Raw genomic sequence first — 26,574 nt, forward strand, 5'->3', positions numbered from 1 at the left:
TGAGTATCTAACAAAGATGATGCAGGAGCACCCTGTGCACGTCATTGAACGTATCTTTGTAGCTCAAGAGTGAGACGCACTTCTAAATCTTGCTTTTTGATTTTCAACAAGACTTCCCATTCTGGAAGACCGAAAAGTGAAGGAAGTCGACCCAAACACCTGTAAGCCAGGTCTTATACTCTTGTAGCATTGCGGCGCCGCAGACGCTGCAAATGTCTTCTTCTTCGTGTCCTTCCGACTCCAGCCACTTCGAGTAATATGTCAATGGGATACACCAGAAGCCTTCGATATCCTCCTGACTGATGTGCTGTAGTCTGGCGAATAGACAAGCATGCCTCCTGCACCCAAGAGTGTGCGAAGTGAAGATCGAGACTGGTAGTTCTTTGCGGAGGCCTTCAAGCCCGTTCAGGCAAGTGAAGAAGTCATCCTGCGATAGCTTCCTTTCCCTACCAACCCAGCTACTGGCAGAGAAGAGTTCTCGAGCGCCGTCATCGCCGATCGACATTCCAGCATAGCAATAAGCCACAGGCAGAAGCCATGTGGCACGAACGTCTTGTGCTAGGGTCACGACAGCTTGAATTCCGCCAACTCCTCGCTCTCGTCGTCGCACAGATACGTTCGGTATGGATCGTGGCGCATGTCGGGTAAGTCCGTCACGAACGTGACACACAAGTGCTGCAGGGCGCAACGTCGGAGCATAGGAGCATCGTATTTGTGCGATAGCCGGAGGACCCCTTCAATGATCGCGAGGGTCGTCTTTGCGGGGGGAGGCAGAAAGTAACTGTTCGTGGTCACGGCTTGATGGATGTGCAACGTGGTAAAGCACATACTGGAATACATAGATCGCTTTGAAAAAGTGCACGGCATCGCGGGCATCATCGTCATGAAGAATGACAAGCGGCACTTCATCATACATGTCCTGCTCACTAGATTCTGGAAATTGGACCATATCGCGAAAGAAATTCGTGTGAGAGGCGAGGACGCCGCGATGCAGGCGGAAGAGGCGCGGGAAAACCTGGATAACGAGGTTGCCGTCTTTGAACCATAGGTCGGGCTCACGAGTGAGCGGCGTTGCCTCAGACATCAAGCTCACGTAGAGAGCAAATTGACTGGCGGTATGGGACGGGACGGTGGGGCGCAATCGCGTGTGGTGCTGACCAAAAGACAATGAAGAGGAAACCGGGCTTCGGAGATGGCCGCGCGGCATTTGCCGTCAGTCGTGACACGTGCAAGTTCAACTTTAGCATCCGGTGCCAAAGTCGGAAATGGGCCCATTCAGCGATGTTCAAGCACCGAATGTATAGAGGTTACATAAAGGTGAGGCGACACCCTTTTCTGCACCACCCACAGGATTTCATGGAACAACTGCTTGTCAGATGGATCGTACAAAGCGCCCGCGCGCTCACAGCAAGTAACCGACACCGTAAAGTCAGAGATGTGATGCCTTATTACACCAGTCCTATAACCTTACTCCCAGCATCAATCTTGGTTCATTTGGACACCATCTTTGTTGGTGGAAGAAGAGACGGGGACGAGCTGCAATGAGCATGAGTACTGGTCTGCGAGCGCGAAGCTTATGAATGAACCAACCCCCATATCCTGTCGCTTCAGTTCCAGCAGCTTATCCCAATCAGGTAGACCAAAAACTTTCGGCAACATAGCCCACGTATCGTCTAGCCACTGCGCGTATTTGGTCCCCATGTCATCTTGACAAGGCTGACAGAATGGTTTATCGGAATTGCGCACCATCCACTCTGTGAAGTATGTCAAGGGATATCGGTGATAGGTGACTACGTCGTCTTCATCAAAGCATCGCGTCTTGGCCAATAGGCAATGATCGGGCGGGCCCGCGACACAAGGAGATATGAATAGCGAGAACGGTATTTTCTTATGCAGGGCGTCACGTCCATGGAAACATTGGACGAGGTCGGCATGGGTGAAATATCGCCGACGCCCGCGCCATTCGCGCGAGGAACCGAGGGCGACGGCGTCGAATTGAAGGGTATCCAGGAAAACAGCGGGGAGGAGCCACTTCGCATGGACCTCATGTGCCAGCGACGCAACCGCCATCAATTCTGGCAATCGGTCGACCTCCAGATATGTATATGGGCGAAGAGGATGATTCTGGCACTTCGAAATTTCCCCCAAGTCAGTGGGGAACGACGTTGATAGATGCTTCAGGGCGCAACGACGCAGAGCAGGAACGTCGTACTTGTGCGCGAGCCTCAGCACCCCTTCAAGGGTTTCGAAAGTCGTCTTCGCAGGTGGCGCAGGAAAGTAGCTGAGACAACATAAATCAGAGATGCGAGAAAGACTATGTAGGATGCTGCTCACTATGGCATATAGAGCGCCTTCAGAAATTCAGCGGCGTCGCGTGGATCATCGTCATGGAGGGCAATGAGAGGTACATCCTCATAGGTGTCTTGTTCCTGTGTTTTGGGGAAGTTGATCATATCCCGAAAGTAGTTCGAGCTGAAGGCAAGCACGCCGCGATGCACCCGGAAAAGCCGCGATGTGACCTGGATGACAAGGTTTCCATCGTCGAACCAGAGATCGGGATCGCGAGTGCATCCGTCGGTGGTGATAGACATGCCTCTGCACAGGATCAGACACCAACGAAAGCAGCGCACGCCAGATGCCTACCTAAAGCCAGGTTCTCACGGACGAGGTCAAGCCTCAAGGTTGAAGGGATACTCATGAGAGCGTGACATCATGTGGACCCGTTACACACCTCACGTGGGCTTTCTCAACTTCAACGTCACGCTTCCCCCCGCTTTCCTTCGAACTCCATCTGACCGGCACAGATATCCCATTCGTTGATACTACACATCCACAGTATACGCAGCCTCCACTCAGCTTATTTTGCCCATGCCTTCCAAACTCATCGACGGCAGCACCCTCGAAGGCGGCGGTCAAATCCTCCGCAACAGCGTCGCTCTCGCCGCGCTCCTCTCCACGCCCCTCTCCATCCACAACATCCGCGCCAACCGCTCTCAGCCCGGTCTCAAATCCCAGCACGCCGCAGGCCTTCGGCTCGCTGCTGAGATCAGCAGCGCTCGACTTAGTGGCGCGTCCGGGGCGTCCAGGGCGTTGACATCTGAGTCTGACGTTTCCATCGGCTCGACCGAGGTCGACTTCATACCGGGTAGGATAAGAACTGGCATCGAATACACAGGAGACGCCATCACAGCCGGCTCGACGACTTTGCTCCTGCAAATCGCGCTCCCAATGCTCGTATTCAGCCACGAGCCCCAACCAACCAAACTCACCCTCCTCGGCGGCACGAACGCGACGCAGGCGCCCCAAGCAGACTATGCCCAGCACGTCCTCTTGCCTTTCTGCCGGCAGACATTTGGCCTCGACGCAGACCTGGCCATCCCGCGAAGGGGCTACTACCCCAAGGGCGGCGGTCGGCTGGAGGTTACAATTCGCCCAGTGACGGGCCCGCTGAGACCGGTGACACTCCTTAGACGCGGGAAGGTCCAGCGCGTCCGCGGCATCGCCCACGTTGCCGGCGTGCCGCGCTCCCTCGCCGAGCAAATGGCGCAGGGTGCGCGGAATGTGCTACGCACTCTTCCCGAGCTCGAGAATATCGACATCGACATCGAGTGCACGCGCGAGCGCAACGACAATACCGCGGGCGCCGGGAGCGGGATCGTGTTGTGGGCCGAGCTCGACGGCGGAGGTATCCTCGGCGGAAGCGCAGTGGGCAAAAAGGGCGCGAGTGCCGCTTCAAAGGGGGAAGAGGCCGCTGGAGAACTTCTCAAAGCCTTGGACAACGGCGGATGCGTGGACGAGTGGCTGCAGGATCAAGTGATCATCTTCATGGCTCTGGCTGGCGGCGAAAGCGCTCTCAACATCGGGAAGGACTTGACGTTGCATACAAAGTTAGCAGTAGCGTGATTTTTCGGCTTTCGTGCGCTGACTGACCTGTCGAAAATTTAGAACAGCAATATGGGTAGCAGAACAACTCACCGATGCCAAATTCACAGTCGAGGTGAACGAAGGAATGCATGTTATTCAATGTCAAGGCATCGGATACACCGCGCCCTCTGCGTGAGGTGAACTTGGGAAGAAACATGATGGACAAAGGATAGTGTGGCAGGAAACATCTGACAACCGTCCAGGAAATGCGCGAGACAGACCTACGTTCAAGCGCGAAGGCAGAATACATGGCAGGCATAAATATTAGCATCCTAATTACGAGTGTGCGATGTATTACAGGGTGGTCGTACGCGGCGGGGTAAGTCGCTGGCATGCTCAGAGGCGTCCGTGCTATACTGGAGTATACCGTGTAGCACAGCGAAAGCTCTATCGGTTCCAGGACAACAAAGACATGTCACCGAGGCGCCTGCCAGATGTGTCAGTAGATGGTTCCACGGCGAGCGTAAAGAGGTACACATACCTCGGCTTAATGAGATGTCGCGCAGTGCCCGCGATAGCGAGGAAGCAGAACAAGCCGGCGGCAGCCACGTATGCCCAACCAAGGAAATCATTCTTGCCGCCTATCCATGATACTGTAGTGATAACGATGGACTTGGTGCCCTTGTACGGCAGGACGGGGAAGTCTGCGCGGAGGGTCAGTATTGACGTTCTCATAACTAATCAGAGCAGCCACTCACTCAACCCGATGACCATCCTATACGTCCCCGCAACCATCTTATCATCATCGTTCCTTCCGTACAACTTCGAGAACGTCGGCAGCCCAGCCGTGCGCATCCAATTCTGGAAGTGCTCGTCGTTCTTGAGATCGGGCGGCGGGTTGTCGTCCGTGTAGCCGTCGGGATACTGGAGAATCCAGTTTGGCGGGGGCACGATGTCCGACGTGGACTCGTAGCCGTCGCCACCGATGGGCGATGTGACGTATTTCTTGGCTTCGCCAGGCCAGGCGATGCCCTTGGAGGTGAATTGGTACTGGGTGGAGGTGACATCCTCAGGGGGGTTCTGGAGGACGGGGGAGTTGATGGTGTCTGTGGGATGATCGTGATTAAAAGAAGAAGGCTACTGTCGAGCGCAAGCGAGCGCACCATTGAACACGGAGTTCGCGATCAAACCACACGGGTAGATGGGCTTGCCATCCCTTGAGCCCAAGGGGTCGCAGTCACCCTTATTCAACGCACTCGCACTCCGCTTCTTCCCCTGCAACTGATCCGCATCGAGACTGTTCACATAGCGGCGGTGATTCTGGTAGAAGTTGCTGAGACGGTAGTACAGCATGACCGACGGCCCAATCGTCGCTGGCACGTTGAACTCGAGGATGCACTGCTTCTTGTTGAATATGTCCTGCGAGTCGTCCTCAAGGTAGGCGTAACGCGGGCGCGACGACGGTTTCGCGTTCTTGGCATCCCCGCCGAGCGAGTACTTGTACTTGCCCGAAGGCAGGTCGGTGAACGTAAGCGAGTCGTTGTTCGAAGATGCGGTGAGCTTCTCGCAGTCGGAGTAGTCGAAGGTCATTTCTGAGACCTGAGACGAGCCCCAGATGAGCAGCCCACCGATGGGGGCGAATATGATGGCGATGATGAAGAGGGTGGGAAGGACAGTCTTGGGGGTGAGGATGGGCTGCCAGGCCTTGAGACGCTGCTGCTTGAACGCCGTGTCTGTTGGAAGGAGGGTTAATCGGCGTGCTGTGCAGCAGGGGAAGGTGGGCGGGACGCACTCGCCGGCCGTTTCCAGCCGGTCTTCTTCTCCTTGGGCTCGCCATTAGAGTCCTGGCTGTTGGACTTGCGGTTGAAGAGACCCATGAGGGGCGGAGGCGAGCACAGGCGTCGCGGTCTACACGGCCGTCGGGATAAAGTCAAGTCTTGCTCGGGGTTGCGACTGTCGTCGGAGATGTGTCAGCGCACGCGCGCCCCGGCCGGCCCGCTCACCCGCCACAAGCAGTTTCCGTTTTCGGACGACGCGTTTTGCTCCCAACCGCCATGGTCAGCTCCCTGCCTTCGGACGCCCTTCGCGACCCCCATCGCGTCCTTCAGGACTTCTTCGAAGAGTACAAAGACGAAGGGACCGACTTTCCTGAACGTGTCGCGTCCTACTTTGCCAACATCTACAAAGACGCGCTTAATGAGGTACGCGTCGCGTACTGAGACGCGTTCCGATCTAACAGCATCTTCAGATCCCAGTTGTAGACACGCATCGGCCGCCGGAGACATTCAAGGATGCGTCTCTTGTGACCTTCCGAGGGATGATCCAGGATACCCTACCACCGACCGAAATGTACCTCTCCAGGTTGTCATCGGGCGCGTGTGGCGGCTGGGGAATCACCGACGAGACCACGTCCGCCACCGAGTTCGACTACGCCAATCTGAAAGAGTGCAACGTCATGTGGGGCGTCTCAGTACCTGGTCGCAGCTCCTGGTCGAGCCTTGAAGCTGGCGAAGGTACGCAACTCGATCCACCACTCATTAAAACCATCTAACAAAGTTCAGCCAGTGCAGGCTCGTCCCATTCATCTCGTCCACATAAGTACCCCCTGCACGCAGAGCCACATGTAGGGCTGCAACTCAAAGTACGATCCACCCTTTGCAATATCCTCGCAATACTCTGATTCCCTTTGCAGATCTATGACACATCAAAAGCGGACGACCTGAAGTCTACGGTTGTCCATGACTTCGTGGGCATCTTAATGAGAGAGAGGTGTGTGGAGAACAGGTATATCGCTTAGCTGTGTCTTACCATCATTCCAGCTTGCAAGTTGCCGACATGGATCCGTCTGCCGAACCACCCGTCGTGCCTACCCTGCACGTTTTATATAGCACGCCTGTGTCAGCGACGGTCATCCCTCGCACATTTCCCTACTCGCCTGCCTCGTCTTCTCTCGAGGACACCAGGACGGAGTTGATCGCCTGGCTGGCGGACGAGTCTCTCGGCGGCGATCGCTTCGCCGCGGAGTACGTGCTATTGTGCGCCATCGCAAGAGTGTGAGTACCATAGACTCACATTCACGTCCGTGACTCACCCCTCGTCTAGTCAAAGCCGCCACCCGCCAATCCTTCCGCCTTCCATGACATTGTCCCGATTCCCCGCACCACCATCCAGCGCCTCCGCATCCTCGTCTACGCCCCCTCTACCCACCCTCCACCCCGCTCTCGCCCTCATCTTTCCCACTGTCACTTCCATTCCCCTCACCCTCCCCACTATCAACACCACCCCCTTCGTCCCCACCTCCAAAGACGAAGACCTCCTCGCCGGCTGGCTCCAGCTCCCCCGCCGCACCCTCTGCCTCCTCACCGAGTCCGGCCTCACCGCCGAGGGCGGCGTCACCGAGCGCGGCCTCCGCAACCTCCACGCCACGCAGAACATGATGAAGAATCAGATGCTCGACTACGAATTCCCGTTCAGCAGCTTTGGGTTCGAGACGGATGTGAGCTTTGTGGTGGTGGCGGAGGGAAGGAAGAGCACGTTCTTTGAGACGAGTGTGAACGTCCCGCTCGTGCCGAGGGATGGGGCGCAGGTGGGGGTGGAGGCGCTGTATAAGCCAGCGAGTGCGATCAAGCAGCCTGCGCCGGAGAAGTTGGAGGCGTTCCGCGCGCTGGTGGGCGGCTCGATGGTCGGAAATGCGAAGGTGGGCGAAGAGGCAGCGGAGGTGAGTGATGGAGTGTAGTAAGTAATCTCAAAGCAAGCGGCTGACGTCCTTCAAGTACATCGAGAACGACTTCGTCAAAGAACGTCAGGCGTCTACCATGACCGCCGACGACCTCATTCTGCGCATGCAGCTCGCGCGGCTGCTTGCCCTCTCGTATCACGAGCCCGAAGTCACCATCGACATCTGGAAGAAAACGCGGGCGCTAGAGTTGGAGAGAAAGGCGCGAGAGGCAGCAGCGGGCGTGAAGGCGTAGGGTAACCATGCAGACTCAGCGTAGTTGGCGGGTCGCGCGTTGATGACAATCTTGTATCGGTAGCCCTGCTTGTATACTTCTCTCTTCGTTGCTATCTCGCGCCTATTGTTACAACCCTCATCGTTCATCTTCAAGGCTGCAACAACCCAAACTGCTCCGCCTGCATCCAGTTCACCCGCAGATCCTCCACCACCCTCCCAAGCGTCTCGCTCACCGCAGCCCGGTCCGTCCCGCTGCCCTCCAGGTAGTACTTGATCTGAAGGGTAGATGTATCGTCAGCCACCCATATCTCTCTGCCGCCTGTGTTCCTCTCAACGCAGATGTGCCACACCCCACTCACCTTCGGCTCCGTCCCACTAGTCCTGAGAGTCAACGTGATCCTTACACCCTCGCCCGCCGCCCAAAACTGGATCATCTGCCCGGACGACCGAGGGAGACGCGGCGCGCCGTGGCGGCTGTCCCAGTAGACCGTCAAGTCAGAGACAGCCGTGACATTGAGCCCGCCGATGGTGTGCGGGTAGCGGCGGAGCAAGTCTTTGTCCTGCTTGAGGATGAGCGAGTGAGATGGATGCGAGTGGGCAAAATGATGTGAGTGGGCAAAACGATGTGAGTGGGCAAGAATGATACGTAGGTGATCAAGCAAACGGGAGAGCACTGACCGAGTTCGTATTCCTCAGACCGCTGAAGATCGTCGTGATGACCTTCGGGTCGCCGCAGATAAAGTAGCTGTTCCGGGTCTCAAAGTAGCCGTATCTGGGACGACCTGTGAGCGCCTAGACTTTCCCATCCTTCAATGAACACCCACTTCTCATACAACTCATCCAAATATCCCTTCACCGTCTTCCCCTGCTTGTACAGCGACAAGACGAGGTCCACGAACGAAATCTGCGAGACGAGTGCGTTAGTAGGCATACACACGTCGCGCGTAGATGGATCGCAGCACTGACCGTCGCCGCCACCCCATCCTTATCCTTCGTCTCCCCAAACATATACCCAATCGCCTCCTCGTACCCAAACGGCACCTCATATCCCTGCTTCGCCAGATCAAGCGCGGCATTCCCGATGAACTTAAAACCTGCGTAACACCGTCCCCGTCAGTCTCGATAACTTCCTACCGCGACAACATCTCGGGTCGTAGCACCATGCCCTACCCCAACACAACAACCCCAAACTTACCCGTCAACGTCTCCGTAAACCTAAACCCCTCCTTCGCCGCCATCGCCGCCACCATCTTCGAGCTCACCGTCGACGCGACCATCGCCAATTTGTCCAACGGCTTCCCAGCGGCCTTATACTTCTCGAAGACGGAGGCAGCAAAGATCGTGCCGAGCTGATCGCCTGTGAACGTCGTCCACCCGCCGCCGGGTTTGGCTTCGATGGCGGAGAAGCGATCGGAGTCGGGGTCCTGGGCGAGGATGATCTGCGCGCCCTGCTCAGCGGCGGTCTTCATGGCAAGGTCCTAGGTGAGGAGGGTGAGTTCGCGGTCTATGTGTAAATGTCTCGGCGAAAACAATGTGTTTTTGCAAGATGGGGAGACATTTGGCAACCCGGGAGGACAAGAAGAACACAAGACACTCACCAGCGCCCCCTTCTCCTCCGGATTCGGATACCTCACAGTCGGGAACTCCGGGTCCGGGTTCTGCTGCTCCGCGACCGGCGTGAACGGCGGGAAGTTCAAGATCTCGAACGCCCTCGTCACGAACGGATGGCTGACGCCGTGCATCGAGGTGTTGACGAACTTGACTGGTGGGGGGTCGATGGCGGGTCTGAGGGTGTTGGCGTCAGCGTATTGTACTGTACTCAGGGCAGAGCGAGTTGCGGTCAAAAAGATACTGACTGCACAATATTCAACAAACTCTCGAAGTACGCATCCTTCATCTCCTGCGTGACGTCGACGCAAAGCACAGAGCTCGCCAGGCCATCGACATTCCAGGTTGTCGGTTCCAGGTGTTGCTCGATGGAGGCAGAGATGCCAGTGTCGTGCGGTGCAATTATTTGTACGGCATTCTCCCAGTAGACCTACATATGTAAGTACGTTTGAGCGGGAGGGATGGGATGGTGTGCCTACCTTATATCCATTGTCTTGCTATACTTTCACCGTGAGTTTGGAAGTTGCATCGGTAGAGCAAGGGCCTACCTTCGGATTGTGGCTAGCTGTCAATAAATGCCGTTAGTACCCAAGCTACGCCCCAGCCCCCATCCTACAATACCCACCTGTAATCATAACCCCACACGCCGCTCCCCGGTTCTTCACAGTGAACGGCACTCTGGACATCCCATTAACTCCTTGTCGCCCGCATGTTCAATGCAGCGAGGTCACAACTCACAGCGGCGTATGCACCAACCCCCGATGCAAATACACCTTCACACCCTTCTCAACGAACGCCGCCGCCGTCAGCTTTGCCCACCGCTCCGAGTTGTGCCTATGGTCGTGCCCGACGACGACGCCGCGCTCGGCGGCGTTGGGCACGTTTTGGAGAACGTAGGCGCAGAGGCCCTGGTAGGAGTGGGGGTTAGTGTTTAGTGATGGGTGGAATTTGGTGTTTAGTGATGGGCGGGGGTTAGTGTTCAGTGACGGTGGAGGGTTTATGACAAGGGTAATGATTTTGGAGGACGAGGGAAGGGGGAACTGACCTGCGAAGCATGGATGACCGTTACGTCTGTACTTAGGAGGTCAGATCTTGGAGTGTGGAATAGACAGTGAAGGTACATACCATTCATGCGACTCCAGCCGGCTTCCATCCTTCCTCGCAAGCCTGGCGAGTAGATGAAGCTCTCCCCTCATCAGAATGATACCCCTACTTACCCGCCGTCCCGAACTCGATCCGAGACCTATCACACTTCCTCAGAATCGCCATCTGTAACTCAAGAAACCACCCACATACCCGAGCCTCGACTCCAGCTGCGCCAGATCCTTGCTCGCCCATAGCTGCTCGATCTCCTTCCGCGTGGCTTCGTTCTATACCTTGTTGAGCGACAATGATGGTGAGCGAGAGAGTAGGAGGTACTTTGTCAATCCTGAGCCACTCCTGAACAAGGGCTTCAAGGCGTTCGCTCGCCATGATCGATGATGGCAGTCGGTGAGATGCGCACAAGCGCCCAGTTCCAGAACCGCGTTTCCGGTCCGGTTAGCCGAGCGCTCCGAAAGCGCTGCCGGAGAACGTGAAAATCCTGAGGATTGACTGTCGCCTCAAGTAACAGAGTGGGAGAGGATGGAGATGTAGTAAGCTCTCATTTGCATACGTTCAGCGAATACCAGTTGCGGAGGATCATATGCAACACAAAGCGCGAAGGGTATCATGCAATAGGACCGACGCTGAAGCTCACGGTGAACCACAGCACTGCGGGAAGCGAGGACGATAGAAGCATATCGGGCGGGTTGCATGGTCACATACAGCACAAAGTCCACTCAGCAGTACACGCAGGCGGTAGGTCTAGGCGATTATGAGAGCAAAGACATACAGCATTAATTAGTGGTGAGAGCTGAGAGGAACAGAGTAGCCAACGAGGTGACGGCGACCGATGATCTCGCCAATCTACAAGGTCAAAGGTGAGCAACAAATTGAGCCCAAAGACGAGAGCGATCACGTACCTTGTAGATACCGTAGGCCTCGACGCCGTAGACGAAGATTTTGGCAATCTCCCCTGTCGCGATGGCATGGCGCCAGAACTGGCGGTCGGTCGCGCGGGCGTACAGGGTCTCGTACGCGGACCGGATCTGTGCCCAGGAGGAAGGCGGCTGGAGGTGCTCCGCGCGGTAGACCTGCTTGACCAGCTCACGCGCGACAGCCAAGTTGTACAGTGTGGGCTCTTTGTAGGCTGTGAATTATGACTGTCAGCTGCCGTTCAACATTCAAGAAGTATGCGCCACGCACTAGCAAAGAACTGCACGGTCTTCTGCCCTGCAGGACCCAGACGCTGCACCAACGGCCCGAGGCTCTCCCCTACGCGCTTCGCCACGGGGCCCGCCTGCTTCGCGGCCGTCTGCAGGTAGCCCTGGACGGGGCCGGAGTACGCCTTGGCCGTCTCCCATGCCTTCGCACCCTGCTTCTGCGCGGCGCTGAGGGCCTCCTTCGCCTTTTTCTGCGCCTCTTCTAGAGACTCATTGGTGGGCTTGGTGGAGTTGGAGCGCGCGGCGTGGAAAGGAGAGCTTCGGGGGCGAGCCGAATGACGAGCTGCAGAGTTCCGCAGAGCTCCTGCGGGCAGAGTTGGACGCATAGCGAAAGACGGACGGTTGGACGCGGTCACGCTTAGCGGACGAGGTGACAACCGCCCGGCCACTTCCGATCGCGAAACAAATAAACCAAAATAGTTGGATTTTCATGAAGCCCACGTTCATTGGTGCTCTGTTGACCTCACATGCAAACACACATCATGCTGGAGCTCTGAACGCTTGAAAGCTTCGATGCCTCCGGACGGTGTCGCAATATTTGGTGACTGCAGCCTCACGGGCACTTTCCGTCTCGCCGACGTCGGCAGCGCGCGGCTCAGCACGGCCGGCCATAATCAATGTTCTATTGGCGACATCTCACACTGCAATCCTTCGCCGATACTCAAGGAAGTTTGCCCGGGCTCCAGTGACGACAGAATCCGCGATGCCCTAACTCAAGCGTCCAGCTACACAAAAACCATCTAATGCACCGCGAGTCGGCCCTCACTCAGCACTACTCTGCCCCTCAGTCAGTCGCGCTCAACTTTTGACCATTTTAGGACCGCTGCTTTCAAGTCGAACAAAGGTCTATCGGAGATAGGATTTTACATCGGACTTAACGCTCGCGTGGCGCGCCTTTGGGTCCTCGTCGACCTCCCAACTTGCCTTCCGCCACAACCGCACTGACTAACCGTGAGGGAGCACACAATCATGCCAGGCCATCAGGAAAGAAGTATAAGAGCTCAGCCGACATTTTTGCCCGCCAGTGAACTCGACCCCGTCACTCCCCATTAAATGTCGTGGCGCAAAAGCCGCGAAGACGTCGACACGGAGACTCTGAACACAGTCGCCGCTCCACAGCCCATCTCCCGAGCACGAAAGCTCGGAAGCCTCATAGTCATCTGCGTCGCCCAGCTGCTCGACATCTTCAATGCCTCGTCCGCCATTATCCTCCTGCCGACTCTCGGCCAGGATCTTGGCTTCTCAGAGTCTGAGCTCCAGTGGGTTCTCTCGGCGTATGCCTTGACCTTCGGCTCCCTCATTCTCATCTCGGGGCGCATTGGCGACGTGTTCCACCCGAAGCCAGTCTTCTGCGCCGGATTCCTAGTAATGGGTCTATTCAGCATACCTGTCGCCGCCAGTGTGCACCCCATCATGACCATCGTCTTCCGCGCGATGCAGGGTTTGGGTACGCGCGTGCCCGACTTTCGCACGTTGATGCCGCGCTCACCGCCACCCCCAGGTGCTGCCCTCAACGTACCCACCGGTTTATCGATGATCGGGACACTGTTCACAGAACCTCGGGAGAAGAGCAAGGCGTTCGCGTTGTTTGCTGCCATCGGAGGCATTGGCAACGTCGTTGGCCTCATAATTGGCGGCTTCGTGACCGTGGGGGCTTCCTGGCGATGGGGTGCGCTTCCTCCCACACAATCTGCTTCTTTGCAGGCTAACCTTAGACCCAGTGTATTATATATCTGCGATAGCAATTGTGCCGACCTCTGTCGTGTCGTGGATAGTGCTTCCGGATGTTCAGAAGGACAAAGTCGGTCCGAAACGCAATCTTGACCTCCCAGGCGTGGCTGCCCTGACCTGCGCCCTCATCCTATTCGTGTACGCGCTATCCGAAGGTGGCGATGCAGGTAATCTCTCACCTTCAGTACCTTCTATGGCTTTCTGAAGCTCTTCCAGGCTGGCAATCTGCGCAGGTCATCGCCACCCTGGTCATATCTGTCGTTCTCTTCGTGGTCTTCTTCCTAATTGAAAGATTCCAATCCGACCCCGCTCTCCCGCCGCGTACATGGCGAACCAAGAACTTCACGCCTCTCTTCTTCTGCTGCTGGAGTCCCTACTGGTGGCTCTTCGTCTGCGCAGTCAACATCGTGCAGCTGCATGTGGTAGGCGTCCGTTTCATCTCGCACGAAGGACGCTCAGCTCACCTTCGCAGGACGTCTGGGGTGTCTCTCTATCTTCCACCGCCATCCGCTGCATCCCCATCGGAATCACTGGCGGCATATCGTCTGTGATCGTGGGGCAGCTCGCGCACAAAGTCCCCCGGCGCGCGCTTCTCACCGTCGGCCAAGTTTTGCAGGCAGCGGGCGCGGTTCTCTTCGCACTCGCTGATGCGCCGAGCAAGTACTGGTCGCGTATCTTTCCTGGGATCATCGTCGGGATGGTCGGGATGGCTTGCTCGTATGTGGGGTCGACGGTCTCAATGATGGAAAGCGCGCCGTCCGACCAGCAGGGCGTCGTGGGCGCAGTCATGTCGACCAGTTACCAGATCGGTGCCACAATTGGCTTAGCAGGCAAGTCTTCCTCGCCTTCACCACGCTTAACCCTCCACACTCTAATGTGCCTTGCAGTATCAACCACGGTGTCAGTCGAAATTAGCAAGAAGCCAGGGTCATCCCCACAGGACGGCTACACGGACGCGTTCTGGTCAGTCGCTGCAATGAGTGGCCTTCTTGGACTGGTCGCCATATGCTTTGTACGTAGTTGAGCCCATGGCCATAGAGTTTTTGACTGGTGGGTGCGCCTTTGCCTCCGGATTAGCCGTTGCTGACGGCTGCTTCTTCCCAGCATCTTATAGACATGGGAACCCTCGAGATCTCAACAGGCATGCCAATAGAGTTATTCAGGCCGTACCACTTGGCTACCCACCGTCATCGTCCTTTCCGCCGCCCCACCGCCGCGTATCGATGCGTCTGTTCTCTTGTCGACACCCGCGAAGGCGGGTGCGAGTGACGTCCTGCAAGCGAGCTTGAGCCTGTTCTTCGGCCGCGTCTTCGAGGCGGGAGTGTCTCGGCTGTCTGGAGGAAGCCGTATCGTTAGCCCGAATCGTCTGGCTTCTCGGATAATCGAAGAGGAAGGAGGGGCAATCGGAAGATGGCAAGACATGCTCGAGACAGTGACGGCTCAAAATAGGAGGGTACTATATAGCTGTGTTGCGCAACCCGCAGCGGTCCCCACTTCACCCCCCCTACTGCGTATGGTGGTATTTCAGTCCCTTGTACCTTGTATCCGTTCCTGTATCCTACCACCATAGACGATTGCCTCTCACTCCCCTCCACGACGCCCTACACTATCGTCAACATGCTCGCTGGCCCCCAGACCGCCACCAGTGCCCATCGTTCAGCTCCCTCTTCCTCCCGCCCCAAAATCGCCTTCGCCACCGGGACGAAGGTCACCTCTGGAAAAGCCCCCCGCGGCATCCCAACGCCAGACGCCGTGCAGCAACGGGCAACGCTGCCGCCCGAGGCGCAGCACAACAGCATCTACTGCATACGAGTGCGTAGCCACCCTGCATTCCAGGGCCCGAGAACACGGCATGCTTACGCACCCACAGTGCGCAGTGCCCCACTTCTACGTACCCAAGCCCATACCCATCATCATCACCAACCCCTATGACGCCGACGAGAACATGATCGAGCGGCTCGAGGGCGTTCCGTGTCTTCGGCGGCAGATCAACATACTCCACATCGCCCTGCCCTCCGACCTCAGGGACCAGATACCAGACGCCCTGCGCGCGGCCCGACGACTAGTAGAAGCGCGGGTCGGGCGGTACGAGGAGCAGAGGCTGCTGCCGAACCTGCGCAAAGTCGTCTACCACGGATCCTGGTCAGACGCCTACCGCGCTCCTGCTGCCATTCGCGCAGTCGAGCGGCTGTACGCGCGCGAGGAGGACGTACCTGACGACGGGTCGATACACAGCGAGGAGGCTCTGGAGCGTCCCTCGCACGCGTGCGTCGTGGAGATGCGTGGCCACTTCGTTCACCGGAATGGAGTCGGGTTCGAGTGCATAAAAACAGACATGCCATAGACTCATCGCGGCATAGCGACGGCATACTTAGACGACAACGGACTTTGCAGGGTGGAATGTGTGTATTTACTGTAATGGGTGGTTGTGTGTGCGGATTTGGTGTAGCTGTATCTCCAGTACTCACGGGCACGTGCCAAAAAAAGTTCAACTTGTAGAAAATAAATCAAAGCGTTTCCTGGTCTCTTGCTGCATCGCCCGCCGGTCGTTCTCGAGCAGAGGATAAGTGGAGAGCAGGTTCCGTGAGCAACAGTGGCAGCAATGATACACATTATGTACGTCAACTGGATCTAAGAATATCAGTTATAGAACACGCCACTTGTCCAATGCCAATCATCTTAGCGCAGCCTTGAACATTGACAGAAGATGTTGATACAATACAGTGTGTAAGAAATAACTAAGACATGAAGAGAACAGAAAACCCAATAGACAGAAGAGATACGTGCGAGATAGCGACAGCAATGACAACATCGACAGAGGCTTGGTTCTACTGAGGATAAATGTTGCGGGCGACCTACACATCATTCAGACGACATAGCGAAGCCGCTCAGCGATGCACTCACACTCTCCAGAAGCATGGAGACCTCCGGTGCAACGTTGATGAACTCCTTGCTCCAGAAGTTGTACTTCGGGTTCCGGAGCAGCTCAACGAAGGTCATCACAGCGCCCCATGGGTGAGGACGATGCACCATGAAGCGCTCGAGCAGCACGCGCGTCATGATCTCCTGGAACTTCTCGTCTTCGACCTCGGTGAAGAGGTGAAGGAGGAGAGAGCAGAACCAGTAAGTGTGGGCGTTAGGGTAGCGTAGATGAAGCGTCATGGACGTGATGAGGTGGAATTGCCCTACATCATTGTCGTCAGTTCAGGAACTGAATCGCGAGGAGGCATGCTTACCTTCGGCGTCAAGCGAGTTGGCGAGGTACTGCAGAGCGACGACTCCAGGGTCGCTGGGCGCGAACAGGGCGGTCCCGTTCCTGGCCTTAGCCTGTGCGACAGAGGAAACACCGATGTACATGACGAGGGCGTTCAGCAGCGACAGGTTGTACGTCTCCGTAAGCCCCTCCACCGGGCTGCTGATCCGCAACCGCTCCTTCAGGGACGGCAAGAAGGACGTCGAGCCCCGACCCAGGAGGTACTGGTCGAGGTACGCCTTCAGATCGCCGCCCTTCAGTCCTGCCGCAAAGTCCGAGAGGATCGGAGGGATGGGGCCCATCATCTCGACGATGACCTCAGGCTTCATGCCGCGGAGGTGAGGGTCAGGAAGGACCATGGTCTGCGGGAAACCGCTGAGAACGATGTTACGCAGCTGGATGCAGCGGTAGGGGATGACGTCGCAGAGGGAGAAGTAGTACTCGCTGAGGAAGTCGGGGAAGTCGTGCAAGAGGACGAGAAGGATGCGAAGGGCGCCGCGATACATGTCACGCGCTGGGACGCTCAGCTCGGAGTCCTTGAGGAAGGGAGCCAAGAACTTGAAGAGAGCGATGAGAAGCTTCTGCATGATCGCCCACCCCTATGGATAGGTTAGCGTCGTGTTCACTCGATGGACTGGCGCACATACCTCGCGGTTCTCTGAGAGCAGCAGCTTGGGCATCAGAAGGCGGTGCGAAATTAGACCCATCCAAGAGAAGGCAAAGCCAGGGAAGTATATCGGCTGCAAGCCACTCAAGGTCTCGCTACAGAGCGCGTGAATCAAGTGCTCGAAGGTGAAAGGGATGCTACATACCAGAACACGACCAAGAGCGGGAAGTAGACCGTCCCGAGCGACGCCTCCATGGAGTTGAGGTCGTTCAAGAGGCTCGAGAACAGGCGGAAGAAGGGCTTCTGCTGGAATGGCTCCTGCTCCTCGTGGAAGTACGCCAAGACAAGGATCAGGATGGACAGCACTTTCTTGAAGTAGTGCACCTTCGCCTGGTCGGCATTGACGCCGGTGGGGTCGCCGTGATACTTGATGATGAACACGACCAACTTCGACATCGCGTCGACGTAGGAGTACGCGGACGCGTAGTTCCCGACCGCCACGGCCTTCGCGTAGTGGTTGACGCTCGTCTCTGCGCAGACGCGGAAGAACAGTTGGGACGCCTCGTCGATGTTGAGCACGCCGCTCTTGAGGACCTGCGTGATGAAGCCGACGAAGCTCTTCTCCGGGTTTGGCGAGCGGTGGTAGATCTGCACCCAGCTCTGGAACCAGAAGCCTGCTTCGCGAAGCTGGTCGCTCTCGGGCTTTGTCGACGGCTGCCTGGCGATGATGTCGGGCGTAGCTGGCAGCGACGGACGCCGCACGCCACGCAGATCATCCATGAAGTGCACCACCCTGGATAGCGTATAAGCATGCGAACAAGGGATTGAGGTCGAAACACGCACTCATCAGTGGCCTTGTCCGACTGTGCGATCTGGCTGAGAACCTCAATGCAGTATGGGAACTGGCTCTGCGTCGCGATCGGCGGGTCAGCCGTCAAGCACTCGCGAATGAGGCCGATGACGAAGTTGATCAGACTCGGCCGAGGATCAGTGAACAAGAACTTCGCCAGCTGCTGCTCGTAGACGGCGAGGTCGAACAACCTGCTGCGCAACAAGGTGACAGTGACAGGGATGTTGTACTTGCGCTGCAAAGGAAGTCAATACTATGACAAGGGATGGACTGCATGTCTGCGTACCTCGTCCTCAGCATAGATCAACCAGTTGATGGCCTCCTTGCCGGTCTCCTCAAAGTGCCTGCAGAGTTGATCAAGCAGCGCGACATAAACCTCCCGCCCAAGCTGAGTGGGGGCCTTGTACAGCAGCTGAACAATCTTCTGCGACATCTGCAGCGGTGCCTGCCTGCGGTCCGACTCTTGCGCGTTCAGCATGATCTGGCGAACGAGATGGCGAACGTCGTGATTGGGCGGAAGGAGCGCCAAGCTCTGAATGGGGAGCTGAACCAGGACATTGTCCAGATCGCGGATGAGGACACCGAAGCGCTCCATGACGGCCTCGTTGCTCGGCGCTTGTGCCGTCAGACTGAGCGGCGCGGGCGTCGCAGGTCCGGGGTATGCGCCAGTAGCGTTGAAAGGCATGGTCGAACTCGGGCGGCTGGTTCTCCGCTTGTGGTCGGCAGCTGCAGGAGATGTTAGTGACGCCCGACAAGAGATGATCTGAGGACTCACTGAAGTCCTCGTAGACGTTGAGCTGCACAGGGAGAACACCGTTCTTGTGCAAACGAAGGATGTCAGGCAGATTGGTGGTAAGGCTATGAACAGGATTGGAGGAGTCCCAGAAGGGTCCGCTGCGAGTCTATGCCAAAGTCAGTGTCTCGTTGCAAAAGGTGAACGACTGGCCATACCTCGCGATGATGGATCCGCATCTCGTACGCAGGAGCAAAGCCCTCGTCGACGTCGGAGATGGCACGCTCCATGGCTGCCCTCTCGATGGCGCTACAAGCGTTGTCCAAGTTGTCAAGAGCAAGGTCCATGATATGGTTGTCGACCGCGGCAATCTGTCGAGACTTAGCATACAAGCCCATTGTCGGTCACAGACAACGTACGTCAGAGAAGCCATGCTCAGCCAAATACTGGCGCAGATGCTGGGCCAGGTTCGTCCGCAACGGCTCCTTGCAAGTGACCATCGCGAGGCTGCCGGCAAGTTTGGCTGCCATGCTGTGCGCCGCCTTCCTCATCTTCTCCTCATTGGCCTCCGTGGCAAAGTCCTTGGCGACAAGCTCGCGCGTGGAGATACCAGCAATCGTGACGGAGCGGTCAACGACCGGCAAGATGATCTGCAAACCATATGAGCATCTTCAACCACAACGTCAAAGATTGACATACCTCGCGAACTGCTCTGTCGACCGCAAGCTGCACCGCACGCTTGAACGCAGGGTTGCCAAGCATGAAGCTCAGCGTGCTGCTGATCTGCACATGCTGCGCCAGCGTCGTCAAGATCTGCTCAATCTGCGTGCCGACCTGGCGCATCTCTGTCAAGGGCATGACAGGCGGCTCGCCGAGCATAGCAGCGTCGTAACCGCCTATGGGCAGCGCGTCGATGTCGCCAGGATACTCCGGCATAGCAGGGCCAACGTCGCTCATCGGGCGGTTGCGCATGATAACTGCCGCCTCGACGGTGTCGAGGTCGATGTCAAGACTCTTGCACAGCACCTCGATCTCAAATTTGAGGTTTAGCTTGAGCTCTGCAAAGTGGTACAGCTCGGCAAGGAGGCTGATGACGGCCATGAGCCACGGGTTCGGAGGCCGGAAAACCTTCGACTGCGCTGCCGGCTCGAGCGTCTTGCAGACGAAGGGTATCGCCACAATGAGCCTGCCACTGTCGTAGCCCTCCATCAGCAAGTCCTTGAACGAGAGGTTCTTGTGCTTGATCGGTCGATCGCGCGCGAGCGTGATTGTCCCAAGCCACGACCCGACGTTCTTCAAGATGCTCCTCTCCGTACTCGACTGCACTGTCTTCTCCGAGTTCAGCAGCGCCGCCGCCTTGACGAAGGTCTCGTGAAGGATATACTTGTTCAGCGACGAGCGGTTGAGCGCGTCAAGGAAGCGCAGGTACAGCGAGTGATTGTTCGGCTCCGTGCTGATGCGCTGGTCGACCAAGTAGTTGGCGAACCACCGCGCGTACTCGTCGGAGAACGACTGCTTCATGTCGACCAGTTTTGTGTCGAAGTTGCTCGGCGCCAGGTTATTGACGATGAACAGGATCTTGTCGGATAGCTCCTCGGAAGGCGTCTCAATCTCCTCGTCGACCGCATCGGGCTGAATGGCCAGGAAGACGGGCGCTGGTTCAGCGTAACCGCCCATGCCAGGCGTGCGCAGCTCTGTCAGATCAGCGTCTGGCCCCATGGCCAGTGCACGCTGCAGAGTAATCGCCAAGTCAGGCCGAGCCTCGAGCAAGTGTTGGTTCTTGAGCAACTCGGCGCACAGCGGCTGCCATTCTGGTAGCCTCGACTCGAAGCGAGACAGCGCCTGCACACCGAACCTGAAAAGGTTCTTGTCCGGCGGGCAGTTCAGCGCGTCGATGACATAGCGAACTGCGATCCCTAGTGGCATGTAGTCGAGGAGGTCGTGCTGAATGATAGAGCCGAAGAGGTAGCCCGTCATAGCCAGCTCGCGGTCTGGGTAGAAGGACTGGAAGAAGCGATACTCGTCGAAGAGGAAGTGGATCATGCAAGAGAAGACCTCCTGGTCGCGCGGGTTGCTTGATGTCCGCAACTGCTGCAGCATAGTGATGACCTCGTCGATGGAGATATTCTCGTCGTACATCCGCTTGTAGATGAGGTCGACCTCGTTCTCAATGTCTTGCGGGTACTGGATGACGGCAAGACCCGATTCCACGTCCGCTCCGGGGGCAAGGTTCATCAGGCGCGGGTACACCTGGAAGCACATGTTCTGCACATCCAGCGCGTAGTCCACGTCCGCTTGCTCCATGAGGTGCGAGCTGCAAAGCGGGGTCAGACTGGCTGCAACACTAGCGAAAGTAGTAGACTTACCTGCCACGGATGACACGCAAGATAATAGCGACTGTGCTGGGATTGATCGGCATTGTCCGGCTCTCGACCGGAGGGTCGGTTATCCTGGTTAATTTCTCGCTCTCCATCTTTTCCTTGAGGAAATCGGCGATAGACCGAAGGAACTCCGTGCCATGAGCTGCAACCTTATCCCCGAGCCACTTGTCCAGGTTGAGGTACTCGCGACGTGAAGCCAGCGCAGCCACATCTAGCGCGAAGGTGAAAGGCCGCACTTCAAGCAGCGCCTCAAGTATCTGGCAGGGTTATGAGATCCGGTTATACAGGCTGACATCTAGCTTACCTTGAGGTCCTGCGCGACGTCCAAAATGCGAGTGATGTTCTGAGGGTTTTCCTCGTAGAAGTCGCGGAAGGCGTCGGTGAGGTAGGACGGCTGAATCTGCCATATGCGCATGAAGACTAGCTGATGGTTGGGGTGGCCGCCAAGGAACATCGCGAGCAGCTTCCTCGAGTACTCCAGACGGATCTCATTCCAGTTCGCGTTCTGCAGCGTGGTGAGCGCGTGTTGATGTTCACAATGTTCAGCACGTACCGGAACCTGCAACAACCCCATATGAACCAGCTCCGCACTGATCTTGATTGCCTTGTCTAACATGTCGCGGATGCAGCCTTTGATGTCCGGCGAGTCAGAATCCGCCAACCTGACCAGCACTTGGAAAAGGTCGAGCGAGTTCCACGTATGTCCCTGGACATTAGCTGCGAGCGACTTGATCGTCGGACTGGCGATTGACACATCGTCGACGGTCACGATGCGGTGGCCAGGCAAGGAGACGAAGTTGAAGGTATCCGCAGGGAGGGAGAGGAGGGCATCGAGGAGGCGGAGTTGATACAGCGAGTTGTTCCACACGGTCCAGAAACCCGTCACAGCATGCGGATGAGCGTCCCTCGGTGAGTTGAGCAGAACAGCTATCAGCAACTTGAGGGTTGCTGTGTCAACACCCAGCCGGTCCGGCCAGTCGAACGACCGTATGACCGCAGGCCAGTCGAGCTGCACAGGCTACGGACAGTCAGTACAGTCTTCGCGAGCCACTTGAGTGAAGTTGACTTACATAGCTACTGAGCGCTCTGACGACGGCCCCGACATCGCACATCGTGGACCCTTCTGCAGCCAAGCGACCCAACGTCTGAATCAACTCGACGACCTGGTTGTCGCTGGGAGGAGCGGCGTCCGTGATGCCGAAACGAGCGAAGATCGCCCGAACGACGTCAGGATCGTTGGTCACATCTGGTCCTAGCTGCATCAGCGTTTGCACCAAGGTGGCCCCGGGTGGCAGGCTACCAGATGTGTTAGCATAGTTTCCCAGAGGCAGATATCACCCAAGACGTACCTCAGTTGAGGAAGTATGTTGTAAAGGATGGGCGCAACAACCTCCCTGCCGTATTTTGACTGAGAGGCCACAATCAGTGCTTGCCGCTGCTGAAAATCGAGCACAGGAGAGTCGCGCGGAGGGTCGGAGAGGAGGTTACGCATGAGCTTCGCAATGCCGTTGGGGGTAAGATCGGCATGGTCGAACGAGGGAGTAGTGCACAGCGACATGACCGCATCTTCGAAATCCGTCGCAACAATCGTCGCCGCCTGGCTTGCCAGCTCCGGGCGCGTCTTTCCCGACAGAATCGACGCGGCGAGGACCAGCTTTTCGAGGGGGCGCAGGCCCACGCGATCCGTGAAGCGCACGAGATCGAAGGTGCGGAAGATCTCCCCCTCCCCCTTGTCCACTCCATCGCGGAAGCGGTCTGCGAGGTGCGGGTCGCGCGCCAGCCTCTGCGTCTCCTGCACGAGCAGGCGGAAGGTCAGCACCGACGAGTTATCGGGTGGGTTATTGGTGCCGGCTGGAGACAGCCTCTGCGCGGAGTGTACGATGAGACGGCGGATGAAGTGGAGATAGGTGTCGATGCCATGCTGCTCGGATAGCTGTGAACATCGAGAGGGGAAGGATCATACGCGTCAGTGGCCGCCCTGCTAAAAAGACGCGTAGACACGCACCGAGCGGATTTCGACCTGGTTGTGCTCAAAGTTTGCATCCGTCAAAGTCGATAGCAGGAAGACTATCTGGGCCTTGACGATGGTGTGTATATTGGTGGACGGATTGTCCATGTGGGACGACCTGGACGGCGTCGAACGTCGGGAAACGTTCCCACTGCTTCCAGGTCCCGTCGCCGTTTTGAGCTGATGTTTGGGGTATACGCCAGAAATGAGATGGGCGGCGCGTCGGCGCCTGATGAGTGCAAGACGAGAAAGATGCGCTCAGCACCAGCTACCGCGTTTGTCGACGTCCCGGCCAAACACGTCCAAACCCCGACATCAAAATTCAGACCCAGTGACGTGTGACGATCCGTTACTCCCATGCTCCAGCAGCTGCTTACTTGATGCACAAATCCATTATCAAGTGCCAGTACCAGTATTGCAACCGAAAGTATAGTACAATTGCTCCCCAACACCAACTCCACAACAACAACAAAAGGCCCGTCGTACTATACACCGGGAGGAAGAATGAGAGGGGGCCGAGGCAACTACTACCAAGGCCATGCAACGAAGATGAGAACGGCAGATAATAAGGTGGCATAAAGCCGCGAGACCACATTCACCGCGCCGTCGTTAGAGTCCTGCGACCTCGAATTGCCGGACAGATTCGAGTCTTGGCCGCAAAGGCCGGAACCAGAGAGCAGCTTCTCCGGAACCAGGATAACTGCAATGGTGTGAGGGAAATGTTCACTAATGCTAGCGCTCTACTGACCTGGTTTGCCGCCAGCGGTGTACTCGACGTCCAGCATGCCTTCGGAGGAGGTAACCCATTGCTGACACGTCAGCACGCTGGATATCATTAGCCATCTGTTTTGTGAAGCAAGCGATGCGCGCTCACTCAGTCATAGCATAGCTGGGGCCGTAGGGCGACTTGACCGCTATCTGCGTGCCATTCTGCGCGGGCGAGCCAATGTTCGTAAGGACGGTGATAACCTCGCCCTTGGTAAAGCCAATGCCATATTTGCTCGTCGTCAAGACAGTCATATCCTGGGTAGCCCAGTCGGTCGTGCTAACGAGATGGTTTCTGAACTACGGCGACTTCAGTATAAGACGATGACAGGAGTCGTGTAGCTCTTACCTTGTTCAACGTCGCCGTCAGGTTGTAGGCGATTGTCTTCTCGTAGTTTGACTGCCAGAGCGGCTCGCGGTTGTACTGCCTCGCGTCAGAAACAGGGCGTATGCTGATCGAAGCACGACTTACCGGGTCGCCGACACCGGAGAAGTACTGCTCCTGGCCATAGTACATGATGGGTATACCGCTCGACATGAACGTGTACGTCATGGCATTGCTGCGAAGTAATGAGCTCTGGCGAAAAGACGAGCGCCCTACTAGACTCACTAGAGCGATTGCGGATCCACAGACTGGTTATGCCAGCGCGGCAAGTCCTGGTTCTCGAGGAAGTTGCCGAGGACGGTTATGTCCTGCATTACGACAAGCATTTAGCGCGGTACCGTGACTTAGTGAATGGACGAACCTTGAACTTCTGCTTAGACTCATCGAGCGTGTTGGTGATCTTGGTAACATCCAAGTCCCCAGGAATCTTGAACGCCGACATGAGAGCAGTATACATGTTGAAGTTCAAGACGGAGTCGAGGGGACCCTGGTATTGTGCCAAGGCGCTGCAAGTCAGATGAGTGAATGGGCCGGGAAAACGATGGAAGCACCTACTCGACGTTGTCACCACCGAAAACTTCGCCAATGCAGAAGACGCCGGCCGCTTTGCAGAAGTCTGACCAGAAATCAATGTTGACGTGCTTAGCGGCTTCGGCAGGTTCAGTTGTCAAATCTACTGGGGCGACGAAAAGAACGCATACCGTCAATACGAAGACCGTCAATGTTGTACGTCTGCACGAGCTCCTTGACCCAGGAGTGGTACCCGCTAATTACGTCGGAATTCGTCGTGTCCAGATCCGGAAGGGGAACCTTCTCGTCACCAAGCCAGCAGTCCTGCTCGCTCGTGCTGTTGCCCCATTCGATACCACAGTACGGGTGGTATTGGTCCTGTCAACGATTGAGCGACGTCAGGCAGGGAAGAGGGCCTAACGTACCTTGTCCTTGAAGTAGTATTGTGAGAAGTCAGGGTCGGTAGAGGTAGCCATAACGTTGTTGACAACGACGTCGACCATCAAGTACATGTCGCGCTTGTGAAGCTCATCCGAGAGCGCTTTGAGATCGTCCGCCGTCCCAAAGCGATCGTTCAGCTTCGAAATATCCTTGATCCAATAGCCGTGGTATGCGTCGCCGTAGGCTGAGCGTTCGCCATCATAGTTCTGGTTCACTGGACTGATCCACACTGCGATACGGGTTAGCATACGGCGAGGGAAAAGCAGCGAGGTGGCTGACATGCGGTGAAGCCGGCGTCCTGAATATAGTCGAGGTTTTCGCGGATTCTAGCAGGGGACATGAGCATGCCAGCAAATAATGTGTAGAGGTGCGCGACGGACGTGTTCCATGTGCCACCGCACCAAGTCTGGTCCTCAACCTTGCACGCGCTGGTGTCTGCGCCTTCCGGCAGCGCGAAGCGGTCGGTGAGCACCCTGGGCGAGATGTTAGGCGGAGGTATATGGGGCAAAGGCGAGACGCACTGGTATATGCTGCGCCCGCGCCAATCGTCTGCAGTAGCTGCCAGTGCTACCTGGACGCAGCGCGGGGCAAGGAGCGCGGCAAGGGCGAGCAAAGAAATTGAGCGAGTCGCCATGGGTGAGTGGAAAGGACTGAGGGAGGAAAGAATGTGAGGGGGGCGCTATTAGTCCAGCGCGGGGTCTGGGATTGAGCGGGCAGGGTACGTAGCCCGCGCGACCTGAGGAAAAGGCAGTGGAAAGAGGGAAGGAAGGAGAGCGGGGAGAGAAGAGCAGGGCAACGGGATCGGGCGCGTGATCCAGCCTAGCAGCGCGGAACCTAGGTCCATGCGGCCATACACAGGGGATCAAACGGCACAACTGACGCCGTGTTCTGGGCGGTGTTTCCACGGTCCCTCGCCAGTCATCCGCCGTCGAGCAGGCGAGCTTTTGACGTCTATTGTGCTGCATAAGGACACACTTCACGCCCAAGTCCACCTTCCGTTATGCCGTGACCGACGCCAGATGGTGGTGGGGCGCAAGCATCACCGAGCGCAGCAGTCCTCGCATCCCCGGGGGGCTCGGGCTTTGCCGCTCCGTCGCCCCGCCTTCCGGCTTCTCGGCCAACGTTGATCCGCGAAGCAACTTGTTGATTCCGATCATGGCAACCTCCGCACGTGTTTCTATGT

At 56.9% G+C, this 26,574-nt stretch overlaps 11 protein-coding genes across 11 annotated transcripts; 4 read left to right on the forward strand and 7 right to left on the reverse strand.

Annotated features, from left to right (window-relative positions):
* Positions 1–293: 293 nt before the first annotated feature.
* On the reverse strand, positions 294–1,146 carry SCHCODRAFT_02606999 (uncharacterized protein). The gene is made up of 2 exons (XM_003035003.3): positions 831–1,146; positions 294–781 (listed from the first exon to the last, which is right to left on the reverse strand). Exons 1-2 carry the CDS (start codon positions 1,082–1,084, stop codon positions 565–567), a joined length of 471 nt encoding a protein of 156 aa, XP_003035049.1. The 5' UTR covers positions 1,085–1,146; the 3' UTR covers positions 294–564.
* A 143-nt stretch (positions 1,147–1,289) lies between these two features.
* On the reverse strand, positions 1,290–2,595 carry SCHCODRAFT_02607004 (uncharacterized protein). Its single transcript, XM_003035002.3, has 3 exons — positions 2,335–2,595; positions 1,591–2,281; positions 1,290–1,536 (listed from the first exon to the last, which is right to left on the reverse strand). Exons 1-3 carry the CDS (start codon positions 2,589–2,591, stop codon positions 1,480–1,482), a joined length of 1,005 nt encoding a protein of 334 aa, XP_003035048.1. The 5' UTR covers positions 2,592–2,595; the 3' UTR covers positions 1,290–1,479.
* Positions 2,596–2,794: 199 nt separating this feature from the next.
* SCHCODRAFT_02562215 (RNA 3'-terminal phosphate cyclase) lies at positions 2,795–4,060 on the forward strand (the record flags this gene model as incomplete). Its single annotated transcript, XM_003035824.2, has 2 exons — positions 2,795–3,887; positions 3,946–4,060. Exons 1-2 carry the CDS (start codon positions 2,869–2,871, stop codon positions 4,058–4,060), a joined length of 1,134 nt encoding a protein of 377 aa, XP_003035870.1. The 5' UTR covers positions 2,795–2,868.
* On the reverse strand, positions 4,045–5,788 carry SCHCODRAFT_02607008 (Lem3/Cdc50). The gene is made up of 5 exons (XM_003035001.2): positions 5,657–5,788; positions 5,028–5,597; positions 4,623–4,970; positions 4,406–4,568; positions 4,045–4,351 (listed from the first exon to the last, which is right to left on the reverse strand). Exons 1-5 carry the CDS (start codon positions 5,739–5,741, stop codon positions 4,312–4,314), a joined length of 1,206 nt encoding a protein of 401 aa, XP_003035047.1. The 5' UTR covers positions 5,742–5,788; the 3' UTR covers positions 4,045–4,311.
* A 117-nt stretch (positions 5,789–5,905) lies between these two features.
* SCHCODRAFT_02743093 (uncharacterized protein) lies at positions 5,906–8,261 on the forward strand. Its single transcript, XM_003035823.3, has 7 exons — positions 5,906–6,065; positions 6,113–6,377; positions 6,426–6,505; positions 6,557–6,633; positions 6,684–6,917; positions 6,967–7,582; positions 7,638–8,261. Exons 1-7 carry the CDS (start codon positions 5,919–5,921, stop codon positions 7,833–7,835), a joined length of 1,617 nt encoding a protein of 538 aa, XP_003035869.1. The 5' UTR covers positions 5,906–5,918; the 3' UTR covers positions 7,836–8,261.
* On the reverse strand, positions 7,874–10,897 carry SCHCODRAFT_01186967 (Phosphoglucomutase, first 3 domain-containing protein; the record flags this gene model as incomplete). Its single annotated transcript, XM_003035000.2, has 17 exons — positions 7,874–8,091; positions 8,176–8,376; positions 8,495–8,588; positions 8,641–8,720; positions 8,783–8,910; positions 9,012–9,294; positions 9,415–9,601; positions 9,673–9,854; positions 9,904–9,921; positions 9,973–9,989; positions 10,050–10,102; positions 10,163–10,332; positions 10,470–10,495; positions 10,550–10,591; positions 10,642–10,667; positions 10,721–10,794; positions 10,844–10,897. The coding sequence occupies 17 exons, from the start codon at positions 10,895–10,897 to the stop codon at positions 7,966–7,968; spliced, it is 1,761 nt and encodes a 586-aa protein (XP_003035046.1). The 3' UTR covers positions 7,874–7,965.
* Positions 10,898–11,024: 127 nt separating this feature from the next.
* Positions 11,025–12,064, reverse strand: SCHCODRAFT_02607019 (uncharacterized protein). Its single transcript, XM_050344244.1, has 3 exons — positions 11,711–12,064; positions 11,428–11,654; positions 11,025–11,371 (listed from the first exon to the last, which is right to left on the reverse strand). The coding sequence occupies exons 1-3, from the start codon at positions 12,051–12,053 to the stop codon at positions 11,306–11,308; spliced, it is 636 nt and encodes a 211-aa protein (XP_050202968.1). The 5' UTR covers positions 12,054–12,064; the 3' UTR covers positions 11,025–11,305.
* Positions 12,065–12,620: 556 nt separating this feature from the next.
* Positions 12,621–14,492, forward strand: SCHCODRAFT_02607025 (MFS general substrate transporter). The gene is made up of 6 exons (XM_003035822.2): positions 12,621–13,174; positions 13,229–13,396; positions 13,449–13,625; positions 13,675–13,880; positions 13,931–14,288; positions 14,346–14,492. The coding sequence occupies exons 1-6, from the start codon at positions 12,781–12,783 to the stop codon at positions 14,480–14,482; spliced, it is 1,440 nt and encodes a 479-aa protein (XP_003035868.2). The 5' UTR covers positions 12,621–12,780; the 3' UTR covers positions 14,483–14,492.
* Positions 14,493–14,702: 210 nt separating this feature from the next.
* SCHCODRAFT_02607028 (uncharacterized protein) lies at positions 14,703–15,983 on the forward strand. Its single transcript, XM_050344245.1, has 2 exons — positions 14,703–15,270; positions 15,329–15,983. Exons 1-2 carry the CDS (start codon positions 15,076–15,078, stop codon positions 15,800–15,802), a joined length of 669 nt encoding a protein of 222 aa, XP_050202969.1. The 5' UTR covers positions 14,703–15,075; the 3' UTR covers positions 15,803–15,983.
* A 303-nt stretch (positions 15,984–16,286) lies between these two features.
* SCHCODRAFT_02481913 (Not1-domain-containing protein) lies at positions 16,287–22,840 on the reverse strand (the record flags this gene model as incomplete). Its single annotated transcript, XM_003034998.2, has 16 exons — positions 16,287–16,313; positions 16,363–16,643; positions 16,695–17,310; positions 17,359–17,473; positions 17,524–18,111; positions 18,162–18,403; positions 18,455–18,894; positions 18,944–19,070; positions 19,120–19,272; positions 19,321–19,551; positions 19,601–21,215; positions 21,268–21,539; positions 21,587–21,787; positions 21,836–22,300; positions 22,353–22,578; positions 22,632–22,840. 16 exons carry the CDS (start codon positions 22,838–22,840, stop codon positions 16,287–16,289), a joined length of 5,808 nt encoding a protein of 1,935 aa, XP_003035044.1.
* Positions 22,841–23,621: 781 nt separating this feature from the next.
* SCHCODRAFT_02607034 (glycoside hydrolase family 13 protein) lies at positions 23,622–26,191 on the reverse strand. The gene is made up of 13 exons (XM_003034997.2): positions 25,913–26,191; positions 25,772–25,864; positions 25,671–25,717; positions 25,376–25,620; positions 25,142–25,328; positions 24,996–25,089; positions 24,802–24,946; positions 24,666–24,748; positions 24,528–24,615; positions 24,405–24,479; positions 24,165–24,355; positions 24,039–24,115; positions 23,622–23,990 (listed from the first exon to the last, which is right to left on the reverse strand). Exons 1-13 carry the CDS (start codon positions 26,023–26,025, stop codon positions 23,818–23,820), a joined length of 1,611 nt encoding a protein of 536 aa, XP_003035043.1. The 5' UTR covers positions 26,026–26,191; the 3' UTR covers positions 23,622–23,817.
* Positions 26,192–26,574: the final 383 nt, after the last annotated feature.

This window comes from Schizophyllum commune, assembly GCF_000143185.2.
Source record: "Schizophyllum commune H4-8 unplaced genomic scaffold SCHCOscaffold_1, whole genome shotgun sequence".
NCBI classification, from domain to species: Eukaryota; Fungi; Basidiomycota; class Agaricomycetes; order Agaricales; family Schizophyllaceae; genus Schizophyllum; species Schizophyllum commune.